Source organism: Chaetodon trifascialis, chromosome 24 (assembly GCF_039877785.1).
Source record: "Chaetodon trifascialis isolate fChaTrf1 chromosome 24, fChaTrf1.hap1, whole genome shotgun sequence".
Lineage (NCBI taxonomy): Eukaryota > Metazoa > Chordata > Actinopteri > Chaetodontiformes > Chaetodontidae > Chaetodon > Chaetodon trifascialis.
This window is the reverse complement of record NC_092079.1, coordinates 9,025,920-9,047,875: the sequence shown is the minus strand read 5'-3', so window position 1 is coordinate 9,047,875 and position 21,956 is coordinate 9,025,920. Positions and strand designations below refer to the sequence as shown.

The 21,956-nt window shown below is 43.5% G+C and overlaps 1 protein-coding gene across 3 annotated transcripts; it reads left to right on the top strand.

The window, feature by feature from the left end:
• Nucleotides 1-4,068: 4,068 nt before the first annotated feature.
• On the top strand, nt 4,069-21,850 carry LOC139352046 (glutaminase kidney isoform, mitochondrial-like). 3 transcript variants are annotated; one of them, XM_070994079.1, is made up of 18 exons: nt 4,069-4,513; nt 11,236-11,332; nt 11,658-11,776; nt 13,178-13,307; nt 13,400-13,479; nt 13,679-13,842; nt 14,688-14,746; nt 17,094-17,126; nt 17,433-17,491; nt 17,689-17,755; nt 17,871-17,921; nt 18,009-18,185; nt 18,277-18,408; nt 18,496-18,588; nt 18,922-18,983; nt 19,136-19,212; nt 19,379-19,442; nt 19,523-21,850. In XM_070994079.1, exons 1-18 carry the CDS (start codon nt 4,245-4,247, stop codon nt 19,668-19,670), a joined length of 1,881 nt encoding a protein of 626 aa, XP_070850180.1. In that variant the 5' UTR covers nt 4,069-4,244; the 3' UTR covers nt 19,671-21,850. The 3 variants fall into 3 exon arrangements, with proteins under 3 accessions (XP_070850180.1, XP_070850181.1, XP_070850182.1); XM_070994080.1 differs by having other exon boundaries at nt 4,091-4,513; nt 11,242-11,332; XM_070994081.1 differs by having other exon boundaries at nt 4,105-4,513; nt 14,688-16,006.
• The last annotated feature ends 106 nt before the right edge of the window (nt 21,851-21,956 follow it).

Genomic DNA, 21,956 nt, shown 5'->3' with positions numbered 1-21,956 from the left:
AAAAAAAGTGTTGGACATAGAGTTGAAAAATAACAGATAAAACAGTATATGTCCTGCCCCAAATCGTCAGAGTGGCAAAGACTTCTGTTGGGAGTTGCTGAATGAGGGATTTAGTTATTGTCTGTCTGACACAAATGATGCATACTCTCACCTTGTATTGCTTTTAATAGAAAGCATTCACACCTGTTTGATTCAAAGTAGCTGACATCTGGTGAGCTGTCATGTGTCTGTGCTTTCAGGGGTTTGCACAGCTACTGCAGAAGAAGACATGACTGCACCAGAAACCCACTAACCATAATGTGCATACTGCCTGCAAGTTGAGGACTTGTTGGTCAAATTTAACATTCAAAAGCAGTTTGAATTGTTTCACTGATCGCTGAACCCAAGACACAGCAGTCAGTCATTTTTTTAACTGCAGATTGAATGCAACAGATTGCACGGTCTTATTTTTAGAAGCTCCCAGTGGTCGAGAAATTGTTTTGCTTACATAAACAAGGCTCCTGTTAATTTACTTGCTATCAAGCTTGTTAGGCTGTCAAATGCTCTGCATGGCCATGATATGTGGACACCCGAACAATTACACCATTATTCAAAACCAATGATACGAAGTGCCTCTCATAAAACAAAGATACAGGAATAGAATCGACAAGAGGGAAACAAGAAGCAAGAGTGAAAGAGAGGAAGATTATTCCCAGGCTAACCGATGGAAATGAGTTGTAAGAAGCAATTTAAGACTGGACAACCTTGCTGGTCAAACTTGAGGCTCACAGTCTACGTTCCAATTCATCCAGAGGTGTTGGATGGGGTTGAGGTCAGGTCTCTGTGCAGCCCAATCAAGTTCTTCCATGCCAAACTGGGAAATTCATTTCTTTATGCAGCTGACATTGTGCACGGGGTTATCGTCTTGGAGCAGGAAAGAGCCTTCCCCAAACTAATCACTGTATGTGGTCATATTAACAATTCTATCCATTGGAACTAAAGCCCCAAACAGGGGCGTCCACACACTTTTGGCCATACAGCAGGCTGATGATGTAGCTGAGGTTGCATTTGAAGCACTGGACTCATTCAGCAACTGCAAAAACAAGGGATTTTTCTGTGAATTCCTGTAAAATAACAACCTACGAGAACATTTCTGTGGAATTCCCCTTTAATTGTAGATCTGGTTGCATGGATAAGCAGAGTTTGGGTTTCTTCCAGTGCATTCAGTCCAAATTCATGAATGTTTCATGTTCCAAGTGAGGCATTATTAGTCAGCATGAATTTGTTTGTTTTATCCTACTTGGAGCTCCAGGTGGGTGGAGTTTACCGAGATTCAGATCGAAGTTGGGAGCTGCAGAAAAGTAAACTGAAGCAACTTAGAAAATACTTTCCAGTGAGTAATCTCCTTTGTAGGTCATTATTTTACACTGGGTGTTGCACTCCACCCACCTAGGCTGCAAAAGAGGTCAAAGCAAACATTAAAATGCTGTCTGACTCAGGTCCATTACAGTCTGATAACACATTCAAGCCTTCAAGTTAGAATCTGGTTTACTGGTCAACGGAAAAGGAGCCTGACCTGACTAAAGCACAATTTATATATTAATTAAATCCTGATTCTTACTGAAATTCAATTTGTGTGTGTAAACACAGCATGTGATTTAAACAAAATCCACATTTCTAACAAATTTTAAATTATTATCATTATGAAGTTTATTTAGAAGTAATACCATCCAACACTGGAATTTGTCACCATCTTTTGTGTGTGTGTTGTTGCGGCCTGTGGACTAGACTCATGTCTCACCAGGAGGTGGCGCTGGAGGTACTTTGTCCAGGACAGAAACGCCATCTGCTGAGGAAACCACAGCCTGAGTGTGTGCAGTACCAAAATGACTCGAATGGTGTCACACCAGGACAAGGCATGACAATGGGCGCGTGTGTGCGCGCTGCTCTGTGGTGAGTTATACTGACTTTAAACCACATTATTCACTCACTCATGTCTGTCACTCAGCTATAACCAGGGCTTAACTTATGCCTGTGGAGCTTTAAAACAGTCACTCTGAAATCACCACATGGGTTCATGATGACGTCGCATGCCTGGCTTATATATATATATATATATTAGTGCTGTCAGGCGATTAAAAAAATAATCTAATTAATTACAGGATTTGTAATTAATTAATCGCATTTTAATCTCATATCTGCTAAAGGTCCCCAAATAAAGAATTTGAATTCTAGGACATTACAATTCACTGACATTCACATTACAGCTGGTGAATTCTTTTCATCACTGTAGTTCTCGACGGTAGCTGGAAATTAGAGTCAGATGACGCTATCTGAAACGCCTTTTAGGCCCTCGTCTTCCACGATTGAAATCGGCCTGCAATCAGCAGCAACCCACTTTGCGATTGCGTTTGTCAGTTTTTCTGTCGTGGCTTTGCTCATTCGTTTTCCTAACTCAGCAAGTGTGGGTTGGCGGAGTGAGCTCACGGTAGCACTAGCGGCACTAGCAGCAACTACATGTTTACATGGAGCGTTTAAATGATAATTCAGGCTGGAGCTGCTACGGTGATAGGAAAATTCTTTTTTACACAAGTACAAATCACTGCGTTCTTGTTAATAGTCCCGTCTTTGTTCTTTTTATAAATAAACTTGCCGTTCAAAGGTCCAAGTAGGCTTGCCTCGCTCTCCGGTGTCGCATCCGCGTCTGTTGTCACCCTGCTTTTGATTAGTAGCGCAGGTAAGATGCAGCCTACGGGTCACTCAAAGGGCCAAATTTAAAATGCTTGCGCATTGACTTGCCACTCATGATTAATTGCATTAATTTTTATAGCGCGTTTAGTTGCAGCGTAATTAATCAATCTAATTAACGCGTTAAACTGACAGCCCTAATATATATATTATAATTTCTTGTTGCAGTGCTGTGGGATGTGTCACGGTTCGTGCAAGGAATTTGCCAGGACCCAAATGCAGAGTACAAAAGAACAAGTTTATTTTCCAAAAGTAACAACAAAAAAATCACCATAAAGGGAAAACACTCGATCCGAGGACAACCAACTGAAAATCACCTTGAAGGGAAAAAAGTACCAAATAAAAGTCAAATAAAACACAAGACAAATTACTTAGAACAACAGAAAACGTCCAGGAGAATGCTCAGACTGGAGAATGACAAAGTACAAAGAAAATCTATAGAGACTGGAGCAAAACGACGTGAGGCAGGAACTGAGCTCGAGAGCAGGGCACATGAGAGAAGCAATACGCAATACTCTGGCACAGAGGCAAGTTTGGAGCCGGCTTAAGTAGCCAGCTTGATTGCAGGATGAGACACAGGTGAGTCAAATCAACCCTGCTGCCGAGCTGATCGCCCCGCCTCCGTGCACTCAGTCTAGGAGCAGAGGGAGAGAGAGAAAAGGGGTTACTGCTGAGAATCAGAGCACAAGAGTGACACATGACAGGATGGGTGAAACAGCACTTTCTTATTTTTTTGTTTTTTGTTTATGGATGCAAGTACACAAGAAAATGACAGTCACCTAAATCTTGAATGTTGACAACAGAGGTTCTTGTAAAAAACAGATGCAAACGCAAAAGAAAAGCAAAAAGTGCAGGGGAAGGGAAAAGCACGTTCCCAATGATAGATCATCCATGCCCTAAAATAGGCCAGGATGGAGAATCTAACATATATACACAGCAGGAAAAATGCACAAATGTAAAGACATAAAGAATTGAGACAGATGTGGGGTTACAAATATCTAAAATAACCATTCCCAAAGCTGGATGGTTTTGCTTAAGCTGTATTATAAATACTCTGAAATCTGCTTTGTTCACTTGTGTCAGTCTGAAGTCATGTTTTGCCCGACACACACATTGCCCAAAAAGTGGCAACCTTTTTACAAAAACATTATAAAGGTAAGTATATTTTCATAATCGCTATAAATTGTTCCCTAAGTGTCGAAAGTGATGGAAATAAATGGCCACAAACACGACCCTCATCAGGTCAAAACAGTTGGCGAGCCAGGACTGATGATTGACAGCCCCTTTGGCCAATCAGGTGCAAATATATGTTATCATACTCCAATCAAAGCCCTTGCGGCGGAAGGGTAGGTTGTATCCCACTGAGAAAAATGTTCTGTTGTTGAGTCACCGGGAAAACCGTTACTCGACCGAGAAAGCCTCCTCTCTCATCAGCAACTGTCCACTGTAGTTCTCCGGTTCCACAATCGGCCTTACTGTAGTTATACCCTCCAGACATTCTTCTCGACGGGGTTGAAATGTTACATTTTCGGTCATCTGTGGTGCTCAAGGAGTTATTTCAAACCCAGCTTAAGCGTCCGTTGACATGCAGAGTTGGTGTTACAGCGGCGCCCGCAACCTCCGCCTGCTTCAGCACCGTTAGTTTGGATGGGAGATTGCCGGGAAGAGGGAGGGCGTTTGCCGGTTGGAGAGCCCCGCCGCACCTCACCAGAAGGCACGGCGTGAGAGGCTTTTGTACCAAAGGTGACGGCCAGAATGAAGCCGCCAAGGACTCATCAGCAGAGAAGTGAGTAACGTTACAGTTAACCCAGGTCTGCGGGCAGGCGTTAGCCGCTAGCTCCACAGTACACCGAACTGGAAAGGGAAAAGTGACAATTTACCAAGCCATAATCATTCATGGAAGGCTGTGATGACGCCGGGAACCATTCCTTAAAGTTCATTTTTTTATTAAAATATGTCTATATTTACCTACAGAATGAATGCCGAATTAGAGAATCGCTCCTAATATCAGCTACTTTATGATTAAAATGTCTTCATTTGTGTTGTATGTGTTACATTTACTCAAGGCCTGTTTGAATTAGTAGATATTTACAATGTAGTTCAGCATTGAGCGTTTACACCAGGCAAAGGGGCTTATGTTAGGTTAGCTGTTGACTAGCTAGCTCAGATTTAGTTCTACTGGAATGAGTAGCATCGGTTGCAATGACGAACTAGCCAGCCAGCTAATGGAGCTGATGCTGTCTTGTGGGTTTAAGCTAAGTAGGCTTGTCAAGGCTGTAGTGGAGGGGAACAATCGCCAGAAGTGACCGGTGAAAAGCTCTGTGTACCGGTTGTTAGCAACCGGGGCGTGAAAGCTAAGTGGCTGTAAGCATATTGTTTTGTGAGCACATTATATCATCATAAATTGCAATAATATCAAAACCCATGTTTCACTGGTATCTGCCTGTAAGAGAAGGTAATCCGATGAAACGTCTCTGGAAAAAGGGAAATGAGCGTTATATTGTGTTGTCCGACAATGGAAGCATGTGGTGTGCAGCCAGCCAGATATCGTGACCAGCCAGAAGCTCCAGCTTTGATCATCAGCCCAGCATGTTATACTCACTGAGGCATTAAGCTGTACCAGCTTCTCTTGGCTTTCAAAATGACATTATAACTACAACAAATATAATATGTGTCTGCGTAACTTAATGCAGCATGCAGACAGCCTAAGCCTTAACTCAATGTCTAATGAAGGTCAATCATCACTGGATATAGGAAAGCAACTAACAGGTATTTCTTATTGATCTGATGTATTGATCATTAATTCGTAAGTCCTTAAAATGAAAATTTACCAATTTTTATCAACAGCCCCCAAAACCACATAGATCTCCATTCATGTCAGAAAGAAATGCTAAGCAATTTTATGCATTTGCAAAACGATATGGTGATAAATGATAGCTAATCAAGTATCAAATATATAATCAGCTCATATTCTGTCAACTAACCAATCAGCTGCAAATTTCAGCACTGCTAGTGCTTGTCGTTTTGGTTTGTGTTATGAAGATAGAATGAATCAGTGACCATTACTGATATTAAGTGTTGACTGGCGGAGTAGTACGTGGTCGTTACCAGCAATTATTTGCAGAATTCGTGAGTGCTCATAGAGAATTGAGGATAAGTGTCCTCTTGGTGATAGATTGGATACAGGTAAAAAGCATTTAATGACCAATAACACTATAACATCACCACCACAGGCTGATAAGGCCTCCCTGAGTCCAATTAAAACCCACTGGCATCAGTGAAGACAATTATCCACCATGCCATGCAGTTGCTTTGCTTTGCAGAGTGTCGACTCCTTGTCTACTTTTGTCCTGGGATCCACAGACAAGTGTCAGAAAATACTGAAAAAAGTCCAAGATGGCATCTCCATGTTGCTCATTTCTTGACCAACATTCCTAAATCTAAAAATTTTCAATTTACTATCATATAAGATGAAGAAAAGCAGCAAAACGCCCAGCCCTATTGGTTTCTATAAGCTAGAACCAAAGAACATTCTGTGTTTTTGCCTGAAAAATGAAACTGTCAATCCATCATCAAAAAAAAAAGATGCTGGTTAATTATCTGTTGATCGACTAATTGATTAATGGTCCTATCATTCCGGCACTGACGGCTTGTTTCTGTCGTGAAATGCAATATTTATATCGGCCACTGAAACTCAAAGCTCACTTCAAATCTGAGTGTGAGAATCACAGTATTTACCAGGAAGTTTCTACTACTCGACAGCATGGAATTGTAAAACTGATTTATACCAATTCATAACGCCATCGACACTGGTTGGTCTGTGGTTGCATTAGTATGCCAGCAGCATCCACTCTGATGTGTGTGTGATTTTAATGAGATGTAGATCTGACTGGAATGTGATATGGTGCTTCCTCTTTTCATCTGTAAACACCAGAGTATTGACTCAGGCCTCTGCTTGCTGCTGAAGATGTGCTTCATAACCCAGAACCCATTTAACAGTCTGGACTGAATCAGTCTGGCTCAGTCAGTGTTTGGAGATGTGTTAGTATTAACTGTAGCTTTTAAAGCACAGAGTCACATAAAGATGTTGGTGCCAGTTTTCCCCATGTTGGACAGAATATTAAGGCAACGTAATAGACTTCAACATTGGGAGCAGCTGTGATACCAGCCACCACACCGGCCTGTATCCTCCCTTCAGAGAGTTTCCATGGTAATAAAATGCCTCATTGCCCCTGCAGGCCGCCGCTGTCCCATTTGTTTCCATTCACGGACAATTTGCTTCAGCGGTCGGCCATGTATAGGCAGTCACTTTGCTCAGCTGACTGGTTGTCAGCAACGTCTTGTTTCCCTTGGAGGCTAATTTCAGTGTTAGTGAAGCCTCGACTCGTTCTGTTAACAGTAAGGATTCGTGTTTGAGAAATCACCAACAGGCTGCGTTCGCATTTAGCTTCGTGCAGGATGACAGTGTGTGAGCAGGACTGCTGTCGAGGAACACATCGGCTGTTCATTGTATCAGTCTTTAAGGCAGCGCAAAGGGACACTGACTCATCTGATCACATGGACTTCTGCTGGTGGTCAAGCTGCTGCAACACAACAAACCCAACACGGAGGGTCATGGAAATATTTAACATAAAGAAACCCTGTGGAGGCATTTGGTCTTTTGGCTTGAATGAGGGATTTTGAGTAGTTGGGAGGTTTCAGAATTTGCTGCTTTTCTCTGTTTTATATCTTACTAAATGGAATATCTGTGGGTTTGAGACTGTTGCCTGGACAAAATAAACATTTGATAAGTCAAGCTATAACAAGTAGTCAAATAACAGAATTTTATTCCTCTGCTTTTTAAAATTTTGTCCATGTTGCTCAGAAAATGAAGACTCAGGGGAAATGTTACAGGCATTTTTCACTCTGCTGTGACATTTTATAGACGAACCCACCAGATTATGGTGCTGTGCCAGACATACAGAATTCCCAGGGTTAAAAGTCAGTAAATCAGGCCAGTATAACATGAATAAATCTGTTAAATATAATATCCACGGGGAGGTGTTTGAAGTCCCAGGGGCCCTGACAATGTTCAGCTTCAATTCCAGTCTGGCTATGAGGGTCCCGAGGCTGTGTTCCTGCTAATAAAGGGTTAAAAATGTTTGTAATGCAGGGAGGCTTATCCCGCCCACATCATTTTTCCATGGTTTTTGCACCAAAGCCTGGATGCTGGCGTGCTGCCCAGCAGTTGTCAGGGCCTCCAGGAGCAGATGAGTCACTTGCGCAGATTGATTTGTGCAGCACCGCCTCTCAACGCTCTGGCTTTAATGTCTGCCTCCACCCTCCGCGCCAGTTTGTCATAACATCTGTGAGGCAGTGAAACCAGCACCATCGATCAGTTCAAATAAACAGAAACTACAGACAGCTCAATCCAGACGCTGACCTCAACTCAGCAATATGAGTGTTAGTGTGCCAATCAAATGAAATAGCTTAATCTACGGCGGGCTGAGTGGGACATCTTTGGAAAGATGTAAAATTCGTGAGATCTCTGTTTGTAGCCTGGTTTTGTTGAGATTATTAGCTAAATATCAGAAGCTCTTTAGTTTCTCTGTGATGGAGATAAACGTCCAAAGCCTTCATGTGCGGCTCAATCCAAAATCGATCTACGGTGCAATGTTGTTTTCACTTTTCTGGACGTGCTGTGTGTTGAATCACAGCTGACCTTTAAAAGCATGCAGAGAGGGATGCGAGAGCGCTAATGAGAGCAGCTGAGGTGGATTAATGAGACGGTCCAGCCTGGTCCAGATGTTCCATTGGCCACCTCTAACCTGGGTGGTGATGATGCTCCCAGACGTAAAATCTCTCACAGGCCTTATTAACTTAACAAGAATGTTATTTAAAGCCTCTTAGGTCAGTGCTGTTTCACATGAGATCACTGTTGTGTTTGAGCGCAGTTGATATTTACTTTAAGGCTGAGTTATGTTAATGTTACTGCAGCTACTCGGAATAATAATTACAAGCAAGGTCGAGGTTTATTTTTAGACACTTACTGGGCCACTGAAAAGTGCATATTATGTTTCTTTGATTGATCAAAATGATGTGATTTTCTTCAGGTTCGTGACATAGACACACCTGCAATGCTTTCCATGCATTAATCTCTGTTTCTATTGTTAATTTATTGTACTGACAGCAGCTCTGAATTATGCCAGTATTCATATTTGTGTGTACATTTAATCACTTTATCTTTTGTGAATCATGTGAATATTTGTGTCCATTTTTGTACCAGGATGTGTTTGCTTGTCAGTATTCTATCAATGCTTGCTGCAGTGACGTGCTGATGTGTTCAAACTGTACTGTAAATGCCATTTTCACTGTTACTAATTCAGTATTATTCCCTCTGCACACTCTCTCCCTGTTGTTGGTCTGCTTGCTTTGCATTTGTAAGTATGTTTCTATTTTTATTTTAGTTTTAGTGTTTTTTTTTAAATCTGTTTTCCAGTAGATGTAGAGGCTTTCTGCAGGAAAGCCAATAACCGCTTTTACCTTGAAATTACCTCACTTCCTCCCAGCGGCTGTGCTTGAATCCCCTCCCTTCTACCTCACCTCCATTCCTCCCTCCCTCCCACACACACACTCTCTGATGTGTATTCCTTCCTCACCAGCAGGCATCAGCTTCCATTAATGAGGTCAGAGCACGCTAACAATCAATGCAACGTTGCAGGTTCGCAACAACATGTTTGTCCGGAGTGCATGACAATTATTTTCAATTCAGTAATAATACTGCAAACCACACACGAGGTAGAAAGTTGCAAATTCAGATTTCCTATGTGGAGAAAATTCATCTCAGGACCAAAAAGTGAAACGCTGGAATCACAAATTTCCCGCTCAGAATTTCTGATTTCTGACTCTGAGTGGAACCATCAGAATAGTTAATGACGTGGAAGTAACAGGCTGAAGGCTCGGTCCCAGTGTTTCCTCTGTTTTATTCTGCAGCCCAGTGGTCCGGATGATGGGTTTAAAACATGTTTACAGCATCGATAGGAAAACAGTAAAAGCTCTTCTTGTTTAATCGCAAGAAAGGAAAAGCTGCCATTGGCTGACTGATGTTTTGGATGTTCATATATTTCAATTTTCAGTTCAGTTGTCGTGTCGATTTCCTGATAGCTCACTGCTGCTGAATAAATCCGGAAATACTGTTAACGCTGAGTCTGAAGTGACAATCTGCCAGATTTCTGCTCTCATGTCTCCAAGGGTGCAAACTCAGCTTTATATCTGGTTGGCTGCTGCGAGGAGCCACCTGCCAACTAAAGCTTTACCTTCAGACATCCTCTCCCAGCACACAGGCCAGTGTCCCATGATGCCTTGCAGGACAGAGTGCACCTGGGCACCCAGAGCTTTGCACAAATCCAATTTGGTGCTGATATGAATCATAGCAGAGAGGCTACTGTGAGCTGGTCGCCCCGTCTGCCTCCTGATACTCTACTAACTGTCCTCCCAGAGATGACTTGGTGTGGAAGCGCTGCTTAGAATACCAGCCAGGCCGTAATACAACCTGATAAAACACTTTGCACTGTAAAGACCAAGTTTATTTAATTCAATGATCGCCATGGGGGACAAAAGGTGTTGGAGCTGCAAATAACAGGATTACAGCTGCACAAAGAATAGAGATGATAAACACATTCAGTGGTTCAGGAAATGTAAAAGTCTGGTTGGTTGGTTCTGTATGAGTCTGCAAGCAGCCACACTTTCAGGGTTTTTTAACAGACTGTACTGTTATTCAGTAGCAGGCTGGTGGTCGTTTCTCCGCCACTGTGCACTTATGTGCCAGTGGCGTTGGCGAGCTTCCACATCACAGCTGCAACAGTTAAGGCCCAGTCTTCACAATTCACAGATTGCGCTTTTATTCGGCTGAATTGCGCTGACACTGCCACCTCACGTGGCAAGCATGGGCGAAGATGCCTGCAAGGCAGTGTCACTTCTTTCTCAGACTGTCATGAAATATGTGTTTTTCTGGTTTTCATGCGCTGCTGCTGTCCAGCATGACTGTCCCCAGGATTCACCCAAACTAAAACAGGACACATATATTCAAAATTTATAATTCTGAATTGCTCAAAGGTAGTTTCATTTTGGGTCAAAGGGTTTGGGATTAAATTCCCAGTGTAAAACTATGCAGTGAGTGGTTTGGTTAGCTTATATGTTAATCGGCTTTTTAAGCACATTCCTGGCTGGTGTTCTAGCAAAGTAGACAACAAATAGTTTACATTGCAGTGGCCTTACGGCAGCATAAACCTAAGGAAAAATACGTGTTTCCACAGGTTATGATACTGAGCTAAGGTCAGTGTAAGGTAATGTTTTCCAGTGCAGTCTTACAGTTATTCCTCACAGCTTCTCCTTGCAGTCAGAAAAGCTTTTTTCTCCTCCTCCTCCTCTGCTGCAGTTTCCCCTCCATGTTTCCACCACAGCAGGTCTCACGGCGGAGTTCTTTTTCTCACTTTGCTGTCTGTGTGTTTGTCTTTTGCTTTCCTGCAGGAGAAGGAAGGCAGGCATCCTGCCCAGCCTGGAGGACCTGCTCTTCTACACCATCGCAGAGGGCCAGGAAAAAATCCCTGCGCACAAATTCACCACAGTGAGTCGTCAGAGCAGGAAAACATCACCAAGGATTTATGTTTGAAATGAGTAGTTTCCAATCAGACTTTTTTCTGCAAGAGTTCCACATATAAAAAAAAAGAATAAATTAAAAAAATGGGCCCATGCTGTAGGATTTAGTGTGACAGCTTAACAGCAGGCCAGCAGTGAATCAGTGTTACTCCTTGTCGATGTCTCCCTGGTTGAATTATGAGCAGCCTCTTGTGCGGCTCTTCAGGAGCCTCAGTTCACGACTCATGGCATTATTGATTTCTTGTCCGGCTGTCTTAATCATCATGCCCCCCACCCCCCTTCTCCCTCTTCAGGCTCTTAAAGCCACGGGGCTTCGCACAGGAGACCCTCGGCTGAAAGAATGTATGGAGATGCTTAAGGTGACTTTGAAGACGACCTCTGATGGAGCGCTGGACCGACACCTCTTCAAAAAGTAGGTTATTATTTATTATCTTTGAAACCAAGGACGAAAATTTCTTGCCAGTGGGCTTTTAAAGTAATATCCTGCTTTGCTGTTCCACCTTTATTGTCAGCATCAGTGCTTCGTCAGAGTCTATTAGAAGAATTATTAATGCTGGTCAGAGTCCTCTGCTTTTCTCTGCTGCAGAAAAAGGTCACATTAATTATTCATTACTCCTCAGTTTGCACGTCATCGGCATCTTGTTGAGGTTTTTGTCCTGTAGGATTTGAGCCGTACTCTACCTGTCAATCTTAAAACACTGTCAGACTCAGAGCGACCAGAATCAATGCACCTTGACAAAACCCGCCGCCTACACTTCCCACAATTCAACAGGACCAAACATTTTTAGCCCCTAAAGCTGCTGTGAAAGCACAAGTGGAAACAAAACAAGGCTGGATGTGGAGTAACATAACATTAACACCCCCCGTCACGGTGCAGTAGCACCGCTGCTGGTTGAGCCCGTAGCAGAAATGATGTAGAGACAGAACTGGGTGACAGCTTGGGAAGCGGTGGCGTGGCGAGTCGGGGCATATGACAACTCACTGGGGAGCCCAGTCCTCACCGAGCAGACCCCCGCGCCGCTGGGATCGTGCTCCCCGGGCTTATTTTTAGAGCTCGGCCTCACAGAGGGAGGCACGTGAGCGGGCGGTGGAGTGCAGTGTGGGTTTTTCTGTGCAGGGATCCCATGCTGCAGGGATTAGACAGGGTTTGATGCAGTGAGATAGCTGAGCCACAAATCTCTCTGCTGCCCGAGAGGCACAGCTTCTACCTCACCACCTCGTTATGTGGAGTCATGTGTTGACTCTGTGGTCCTTAATCGCACAGATGAAATAGGTTAGAGCAAAATCTGGACGCCATGACAACATTTGGAAGATTGGTAGTAATGTGAGTAAGAACCACACAATAAAACAAACTTGCAGACATGGGGCCGCTAACAAATGTTTATTTTGGGGAATCTGAGGGTTCGCTGTGGTTAAACAAAGGTGCATAAATCCTCCCAACAAGCTCATCAGGCTGAGTCTCCAGAGAGCTTGTTTAGAAAAGTCGGCAGGAGGTTTTAGCCCGGAAATGAAGGCACTGAACCAGAAAAACAGACAGGTTTCCAAAAGGCGACACTACTAATTACATGATGTTTAAGTCCAGGAGCAGATGTCTCACAGTGGCAGCTGCAGTATGAAGAATTGGACCAGTTCAGCTAGCAAGCCGCTGAAGCCAGTGCGATGATTGGTTTTATGAAAAGGCTTAACTTTAAGCTTTGTCAGGCTTTGAACCATCAAACGAGTGAGCTGCAGTGTTAATAATCACCTGTCCACATCCAGCAAGTCAGGCTTTTCTTTCAAAAACCTGGAGGTCCAATCTGTTTTGTCGTCTTAGATGTGTCCAGAGCAACATCGTGCTGCTCACCCAGGCCTTCAGGAAGAAGTTTGTCATCCCAGACTTCCAGTCCTTCTGCGCCCACATCGATGACCTCTACGACACCGCCAAAAACATGTCTGGAGGGCAGGTTAGTGAGGGGACGACAGAGTACGTTTGACACAATAAACCTGATAAAAGCTTTATGTTTTGTTCTTTTTTGTATGGTACATCATGCAATAGGTGGCTGACTACATTCCCCAGCTGGCCCGCTTCAGCCCAGACCTGTGGGCCGTCGCCCTGTGCACTGTCGATGGACAGAGGTACAACTGAAATGTTAAAGCATGCTTTTTTTAGGGAATTATTTCTTTTTGTTATTCTTAAAACTCTTCTTCTAAAGTGGATGTACAAAGTTCATGAAACATCTTTCTGCGCTGCGGTGGAAATCTGCACAGAAATGGAAACACAGCCTGAGCAACCTTTGACATTAGCAGCAGTAATGACACTCTGTCTCTCCCTCAGGCACACTGTCGGCGACACCAAGGTCCCTTTCTGTCTGCAGTCCTGCGTCAAGCCGCTCAAATATGCCATCGCCGTTCACGACCACGGCACCGAGTACGTGCACCGCTTCATCGGCAAAGAGCCCAGCGGTCTGCGATTCAACAAGCTCTTCCTGAACGAGGAGGGTGAGGAATCAGTCCACACGCACACACCTGCCCCTCTGCAGCTGTGGTTGAACCGTCTCTCCACGCACTCGCTGAAAGAGGATCCATCTCGAGGCCTGGTTGCTATGGAGCTGGAATAAATAGTTAATGAGAGGTTGCAGCAGAGTAAAACAGAGTGGCCAGTGTGGAACAGACTGAGGAACAGGGAGATACAAGAAACTGCTGGGACAATGAGACCCTGTCTTCAGGACTTCAAATCTCACACATTGAATAGTGATATGATGTAGAAAAGTGTTAATCCAGTTTGTAAGGTTGATTTTATGCAAACGTACATCATGATTTTTGCCCACCAGCATCTTTAATAAATGCATGCTGGTGGCCGTCGGTGTGTGGAAACGTTGAACCGCAGCGTGAATTGTTGGCTCGTCCTGTGCTGCCGCTGTCAGCAGACATTACCTCAAGTCCAGACTTCGGTCAGAACGGTGCGTTTTTTGAAGGGAAACTGGTGTGAGAAAGTTCCCAGGTTTCCTCCCTTTGTCGTTATCTAACAGAGCAAAGGACTCGCCGGCAGCGGAAGTATTCCAGCTGTTTATTTTTAGATCTGTTTTTCTTTTTTCTTTTTAACATTGTCCTGGCCAGTTGCATAAGGAGATTAGAACACGGAGGGGAAGCGCTGTGTCAGTGCAGATGGTGTGTTTTAGTTTGTGTGGATGTTGTGTAGTTATCTACCTCATTATGCTGATGTTCACTCATGGGATTATTCATGTTTTGACCTCTGGCATAAAGGTGTTTTTTTTACTAAATACATTTTAGAATAATGAAGCAAAAGCCAGGCTGATACTAACCTTCAATGTTCTCTCCTGCAGATAAACCACACAACCCCATGGTTAACGCTGGTGCCATCGTCTGTACCTCCCTCATTAAGGTGAGCTGCATTAATGTACCCCCAGTTTTAGTTTAAGTTTGCTTAACATGGCCTAAAATCCTGAGATGTGTCATTTCATATCTTGAAAATGTAGCTTCCAGATTGTGAGGGGTGTTGTTTTGTTGCCTGGGCTGAATTCTGAATTTCTGACCGCAGCTAGAAAGTCCGACAATGTTGTATCCAAAGATAAACTGTATGAAGTACAATTCTATTCATCTGGAGAATGTGTTTCCGCCAGATTACTGTATACAGGAGATTAAGGTTGGAGATAATAACGCTGAAAGGGGATTTGGTTGAAAGCAGCATCGCTCAGATATCCTGCTCACACACACACAGTTTACAGAGTGGGCGGAGATGGAGACCAGCATCTCTCAGTCAGGTCAGCTCGGACACGTTAGCGGCTTCAATCACAGAAACTGCTCCGCCACCTCAGTGTTTCATTCAATATCTCTGACCTTCAGACACAAGAGCACCACTTGCTGATTCACAACTGAAAAATGAAGAGTCTCAGCGACTCTGACCCGTTGCTCCTCAGGCGGCCAGCGAGGATCACGAAGGATCCCGGTGGAACGAGGAGCAGTTTAATTACACTTCATCCAGAGAAAACGCATCTACAGGAGGTGTTAGAGCTCTCCTGCAGACTGAGATCTAGCTGCTGTACGTTGAAACCCGGCCTGGATGTTGCAGCTTTTTCTTCATGTCGCTGTCAGAGGTGTAAATGCAGACTGAACATCAGCCTCTGGAGACTTTAACTGATACTCAGGGCATCACCAACACGTGGGCTCAGAAAGCCTCAGAATAGCTGCTGTTTTTTTATTTATTTCTCTTTTTTTTACATGACACCAGCTGTGCATATCTGGATGAGCAGAGGAGTCATCCACTGTCTTGTCGTGTTCATATCGCAGGGGAATGACGGCCAGGAACAGCAGAGAATCGCTCGTTCCTGTCGGGTTTTGCAGTCCATCATTCCCGTGTGATACGAAAACTTCCTGTCAACCAATCCCACTCTCCCTTTGAATCCCAACCAATCACTTGTTGAGATTTCCGTAGCTGAAGGTTGAATCTGTCCTATCCATTGATCCGAATAGTGAAACCAGGTTCTCTCTGTGCATGCGTACCCCCCTCCTCTCTACCCTTCAAATGCACTCATTTGCAATGTACCTTTTCAAGGCTCGTTGTGTGGTTTTATGTGTTGTTGCATATTTTACAGCATTAGGATCTTTGGGAAATTATGACCACTGCAACAGGTCAATGACGTTGGTAATTTTTCCTTTTTAATTATTTTCCCCCCTCTTTTGTCTGGATTTGTGACAAGCTTTTAGCCTTCACATGGCTGTTTATGAATGTTTAAATGTCGCTTTTATACTTTTCACCTGCATTCTCCAAACCTGTTTATAGACGTCTGGATTATAAACAGTGCAGCTATGGCTCAACTCAAACACTGGTTTTTTATATCATACTCCATTCTTCTGTAGAGAAGGACCTCTTTGCTTTTGATTTGTCTGTTTTTAATTTTATGTCCTTAGATTAGAACTGGTTTTGTCTGTCTTTTATCTGTCATCCTTTTGATTTACTAGGGACTCTCTTAACTCAGGACTCAGGCTAGAAAATCGGCTCAACAGTTGATAGAACTCAGAATGTGTATTCACACTGCGAGCTAGTGTGACTGGTAAAATCTGTTGCAGGAGAGCCTGCAGTTGCATTAAATTGCAATTTCAGAGTTTTATCTGCAATTTTTTTCACACGTCAGCATCGTCAGAAAATACTGGTTTCTGTCCCATCACCAGCTTTAATGCTGCAGGACAACATCTGCATGCTTTTAGAAACATGTAACACACCTGGTGAGTTGCTGATCACATGGCTCGCAGTATGAATACACCTTGAAGTAAAGTAACTCACCTGCTTTGTGCAATAGGCACACTTCCACATAAACACACAGGCTGATCAATAGCTACATCTGGACCAGCCACATCTAACTTCACTTTGTAGCTAGTTTAGCTCGATGGATCAAGTTTAGCTGAACATATTCTATTTTTTCTTTGATACTTTCCATGACTCTGAGTGGATTAACTGTTTTATTTCACCTCCTCCATCTCCAGCTAGTTTCCCACCTCTAATCTCAATCCATCGATTGGTTTGATTGGTCACATAACTGACGAGCTCAGCTTTTGATTTTGAAAGAAATATAGTGACGTTAACTTGCACTGTTTTCCCTGTCGTAGTTTAATGTCATAGAGATATGGATCATGCATAGTAGTGCTAATGTCATGGGTGACTTTGAGTGTCAGTGTCGGTCAGAGAAGGAAGATGCAAATTTAACACTGGGATTGTTCTGTTTGTGTTTCAGCAAGGGGCAAGCAACGCGGAAAAATTTGATTATGTGAGTATGACTGTGTTGGGTTGAAAATCTGACTGCAGATCTATTTTCTAGCTGTGGTACTTAATGCTGATGAAGGATGATGATGTCTATGTTCAGTGTCCTTCACTTCTTGTTTCTGCTGCCCCCAAGCGGCCAAATTATCCAATTATTGCAGGTGTTACAACAAAGGCACCTCTGTTCATTTTGACATGTAAACCGTCAGTTCTTTGCGTACAATGTGTGCTGTTAATGATATTGTAAATATAGACCATTTTAATTGAATTATTAGCAGATGTTTTACTCTAAATCTGCCGCTGTGCTCTGCAGGTCATGAACTTTATGAACAAACTGGCAGGAAATGAATACGTGGGCTTCAGCAACGCCACGTGAGTACAGCTGTGGAAATACACTGAACACTACAGACTTACTGATTTGTTTTATATAACATATATTCAATTATTAAGTCCTTGAGGAGCGTAGCACTCTGTTGACAGTCATTCACTCAGGACAGTTTGAGTTTTATGTAACATGAGCTGAGTCGCGGTGTGTGAAGAACAAACCCCCCCCCTCCTGTGTGTCCCAGTTTCCAGTCCGAGCGAGAGTCTGGAGACAGAAACTTTGCCATCGGCTACTACCTGAAGGAGAAGAAGGTAAGGTCAAAGGTCATCTTTTTTTCCCTTTTACACTTCCAGTATTTTCGGTCATTCTCCTTCAGTAAGTTTGCTGTTCTTTTTCACAAACATGAATGCATTTACATTCTTTCAGTGTTTTCCAGAGGGCACAGACATGACCTCCATCCTCGACTTCTACTTCCAGGTAAATGGAAGATTAGATTATTGTTCAACTGATGAGCTGGTTTCTGTGTGAAACTAGCATTCTAAACCTTTTGGTGTTCCCCATCAGCTGTGCTCCATTGAGGTGACCTGCGAGAGCGCCAGCGTCATGGCGGCGACTCTGGCCAACGGCGGCTTCTGTCCAATCACAGGAGAGCGTGTGCTGAGCCCCGAGGCGGTGCGAAACACTCTGAGTCTGATGCATTCCTGCGGCATGTACGACTTCTCCGGACAGTTCGCTTTCCATGTCAGTATCACGTCCGTCAGACATTTACAATAATCAGCCTGTCGGACTGCTGCGGCTGTTCTGTCAACGCGTCGGCCTCCTTCTGTTTCAGGTCGGTCTGCCGGCTAAATCTGGTGTCGCTGGCGGGATTCTGCTGGTTGTTCCAAACGTGATGGGCATCATGTGTTGGTCTCCTCCTCTGGACAAGCTGGGCAACAGCGTCAGAGGCATCCAGTTCTGCACGGTCAGCTCCACCACACATTTTATGACTGAGTGCTTTATGAATGTGCTTCATCGTCTGGTGTTAACAGAGGTCATTCTCATCTTCCAGGACCTGGTTTCTCTCTGTAACTTTCACAACTACGATAACCTGAGACACTTTGCTAAGAAACTGGATCCACGCAGGGAGGGAGGAGACCAGAGGGTGAGTCCCAGCACAATGCTCCTTCATCGGTTTCTATCCATCCTCCTCCTCCACCACCTGCTGCATCACTCTTATTTTCCTCTTGTTCCGTTTCTCGTTGAGGTTTATTTTTAGTGCAGAGGGGTCATTTTATCAGGCAGTGAAACGTTTTTCAGGCAGTCTGCGTCACGTCCTCTCGCTGGGCGCTTGCTGGCCTGGATGCTGCGCGACCTTGTGTTGAGCATTTTAAGCCGTAGCACCATCTGGTGGAAGTGAATAGTATCACCAGTGTTGAAAGTTGATGCAGGTAAAGCTTCACTTCGAGTGCTCAGCTTTCATGTGTTTTGGTTTCAGGTGAAGTCAGTGATCAATCTCCTGTTTGCTGCTTACACTGGAGACGTCTCAGCCCTGAGGAGGTAAAAAAAAAAATCCAATTCCAGTCTGCTTTCCCATTAGGAGTGTTTCTTCCCATTTGTTACCTTTGTCCTCCTCAGAAGCCAGTATTTGTTTTTACACTAATATTAAATGTCTCGAGTCGTTGTCTAATGTTTATCCATTACTCGTCCAGGTTTGCCTTGTCCTCCATGGACATGGAGCAGAGGGACTACGACTCCAGGACGGCCCTGCACGTGGCAGCTGCTGAGGGTAAAAACACTGAGGAGATCATTAATGAGTCCTGATCAGTGTGTTTCTGTTTGTGCAGCTGATGTGTGTGTGTGTGTGTGTGTGTGTGTGTGTGTGTGTGTGTGTGTGTGTGTGTGTGTGTGTGTGTGTGTGTGTGTGTGTGTGTGTGTGTGTGTGTGTGTTTCAGGACACGCCGAGGTGGTTCGATTCCTGCTGGAGGCCTGTAAAGTCAACCCAGTTCCCAGAGACAGGTAACCACCAGCAAACTGAAGTATTATGTTCTTCATTCCTGCAGCTGCCAGCTCTGCTCTGACCCTTCCCTCTGCTGCAGGTGGGGGAACACACCCATGGACGAAGCGGTGCACTTCGGCCACCACGACGTGGTGACCATCCTCCGCGATTACCACACCCAGTACAGCCCTCAGGAAACCACGCCCGACAAGCAGAACGCAGAGAAGAACCTGGACGGCATGCTGTGAAGGGAAGCGGCCGGAGAGAAGAAGCTGGATGGTTGTGTGTTCAAGAAGTCAGCCAAACCAACCCGGACGGGATGCTGCGAGGGGGCGACAGGACTCGGTTAGCACTTGAGAAAAGAAAATGTCTTAAATCAGAAAGGTCAGGAAGGAAACTGCATTAAACATCACACGTAGAAAACATGACATCAACCCAGACAAACTGAACAGTGGGGAAAAAAATCCCTGTAGAGACAACGTAGACAGCAGTCCCCTTAAACACAGAGCAGTGTAAACACTCCCCATCATGTTATTAGATGTTGTTGGTTTTTGTATCAATGTATGTACTTTGAGTGGGGGAATTTTTTTTTTTTTAATTTCTCCTTCTGTATTTCGCCATCTGCTTCGTAGCTTTGTAGGAAGTCATCAGCCGGCAGTTGAATGCTGGGTGAATTCAGCCGCAGTCCGAGGACTCTTATTTCTCTTATTTTTATTCACATGGTTGTTTTTATTTTGAAAAGCTGAAAACAGGAAGGTGTAATTAGGCATCCAGCGGGTGTGACAGACAGTTATAAACCTTCCTCACTTCATCATCACAGTGTGGTGGAATGTATCCTCCCCAAACACTTTGGTGTGTGTGTTTGTGAGTGTGTGTGAGATATTTATTTATCTATTTAAGATAAACTGTACAGTCATGTAGTGTGTGTGTGCGTGCATTTCTGAGATGAGGATAAATTAGTGTAAATACGTTCAGGTGTATAGTTGTAGTTCTGTCGTGGATCAGCTCACTGAAACAAAGAAGGCTCTGGTGGCTTTGATCACGAGGTGTGTGACGTCGATTTCACCAAAACTCTGGAAACATTTAGATGAATATTTGCATTTTTCTTTATTTCAACCATTAAACATTCAGCCTGTAAAGGTGAATATGACCGATAAGCTTTTGTTTTTGTGTTTACTCCCAGTTTCAGGGCGACAGCATATTATTTGATATTTATTTTATTGTGACATAAGGAAAGCGAATTAACTGGAGACAAACAGAAATGTTCAGGTGGAACCATAATCCCAAAAATGACCCGTTTACCCAAACTGGAGAACCAGCCAATCAGAGCTGCGGACATGTACTGCTGGGAAATACTAAAAAAGATGTGATATAATGGCAGGTAATTATTGTCCCAACTGGTTTTCCGTCATGCGTTCATGCTTTGGCTGGTACGATTGTGACACCAGTATTAAATTGTATTGTTGGTGGTATTAAAAAAGCCTTAAGATTAATCTTAAATGAAATCTTAAAGCGATGACTCCACCACTGGCAGTTACATCGAAATTAGGTCCAACATTAACACAATAACAACTGACTCAGCTAATCCTCAAAGTCTCAAAAATGAAACTGTTGCCACTTTAAAGTATTTGTCTTTGTTGAGTTGCACCTCTTCCATTTCATTTCATGCTGTAACACTTTATTTTCACTGCTATCAATCTCAAGATCTCTGTTTTTTTTTCCTGAAAATCAAGCTTTTAGTGCAGAAAATGTATTGACTGTAATGTATCACACGAGTTATGATGGTTTGTATGTAAACACTTGTTCCTGGAAAGGACTCAGGAAGACCTCCACAGCAGAACCGAGACGCTAAAAACAAACTGAAGGAGTTTTCTAATGCAGATGGATCGTTTTGTGTTTGTATCGTGTGCAGAACATACTTGAAATGTTGAGCAGATGTTTCATTTCTGCAGAGCTTTTGTGTGTTTGTAGCTTCTTGGAAGTTTGGTTGTTGTTTCTGTACAAACAAACCAAACCAGGCAATCAACGCGTCTGCAATATTAACAACCCACAGTTCAAGTTCAGTGCAGGCGGAAACATTTTCACTCCTCTGGTTGGGATCAGTTCACTGAAATTATTTAAAACTCATTCGTTTCAAAGTGATTGACGAGAAGCACAAAGTTGTACCCACAAACTGCAATATTTAGAAGAAGCAATTAGCAATAGCAAAAGTCATGATTGTAAGATGAAGTCAGCAATATGGATTTGATTAAGTGATCCCGACCGGCAGCTCCGCTCGCTCAGCTGTCATAGATATGAAGTGACTGAAGTACTCTGAATGTAACGTGTTTGGTGTCGTTCTGTCTCCTCTTCATGTATATTTATGCTGTCGCAGGCAGCTCAGATATCTATTCACAAATCAAACATTGAATAAAAGCTATAAAATCAATTGGATGTCTGTATTTTGGGGGGGTTTCATGAATTTCATGTATGATCCTTTTATATTGCTTTTGTTATTGTTTTCCTGTTGTTGAGAACGCGGCAAGCGAACTGGC

Bases quoted from the DNA above. Each gene is read 5' to 3' on its own strand.
- LOC139352046 (XM_070994079.1), top strand. From the start codon at position 4,245: ATGTTACATTTTCGGTCATCTGTGGTGCTCAAGGAGTTATTTCAAACC. The intron at 11,777-13,177 runs GTAGGTTATTAT...TTGTCGTCTTAG, and splicing joins GACCGACACCTCTTCAAAAA to ATGTGTCCAGAGCAACATCG. The intron at 18,984-19,135 runs GTAAAAAAAAAA...TTACTCGTCCAG, and splicing joins GACGTCTCAGCCCTGAGGAG to GTTTGCCTTGTCCTCCATGG.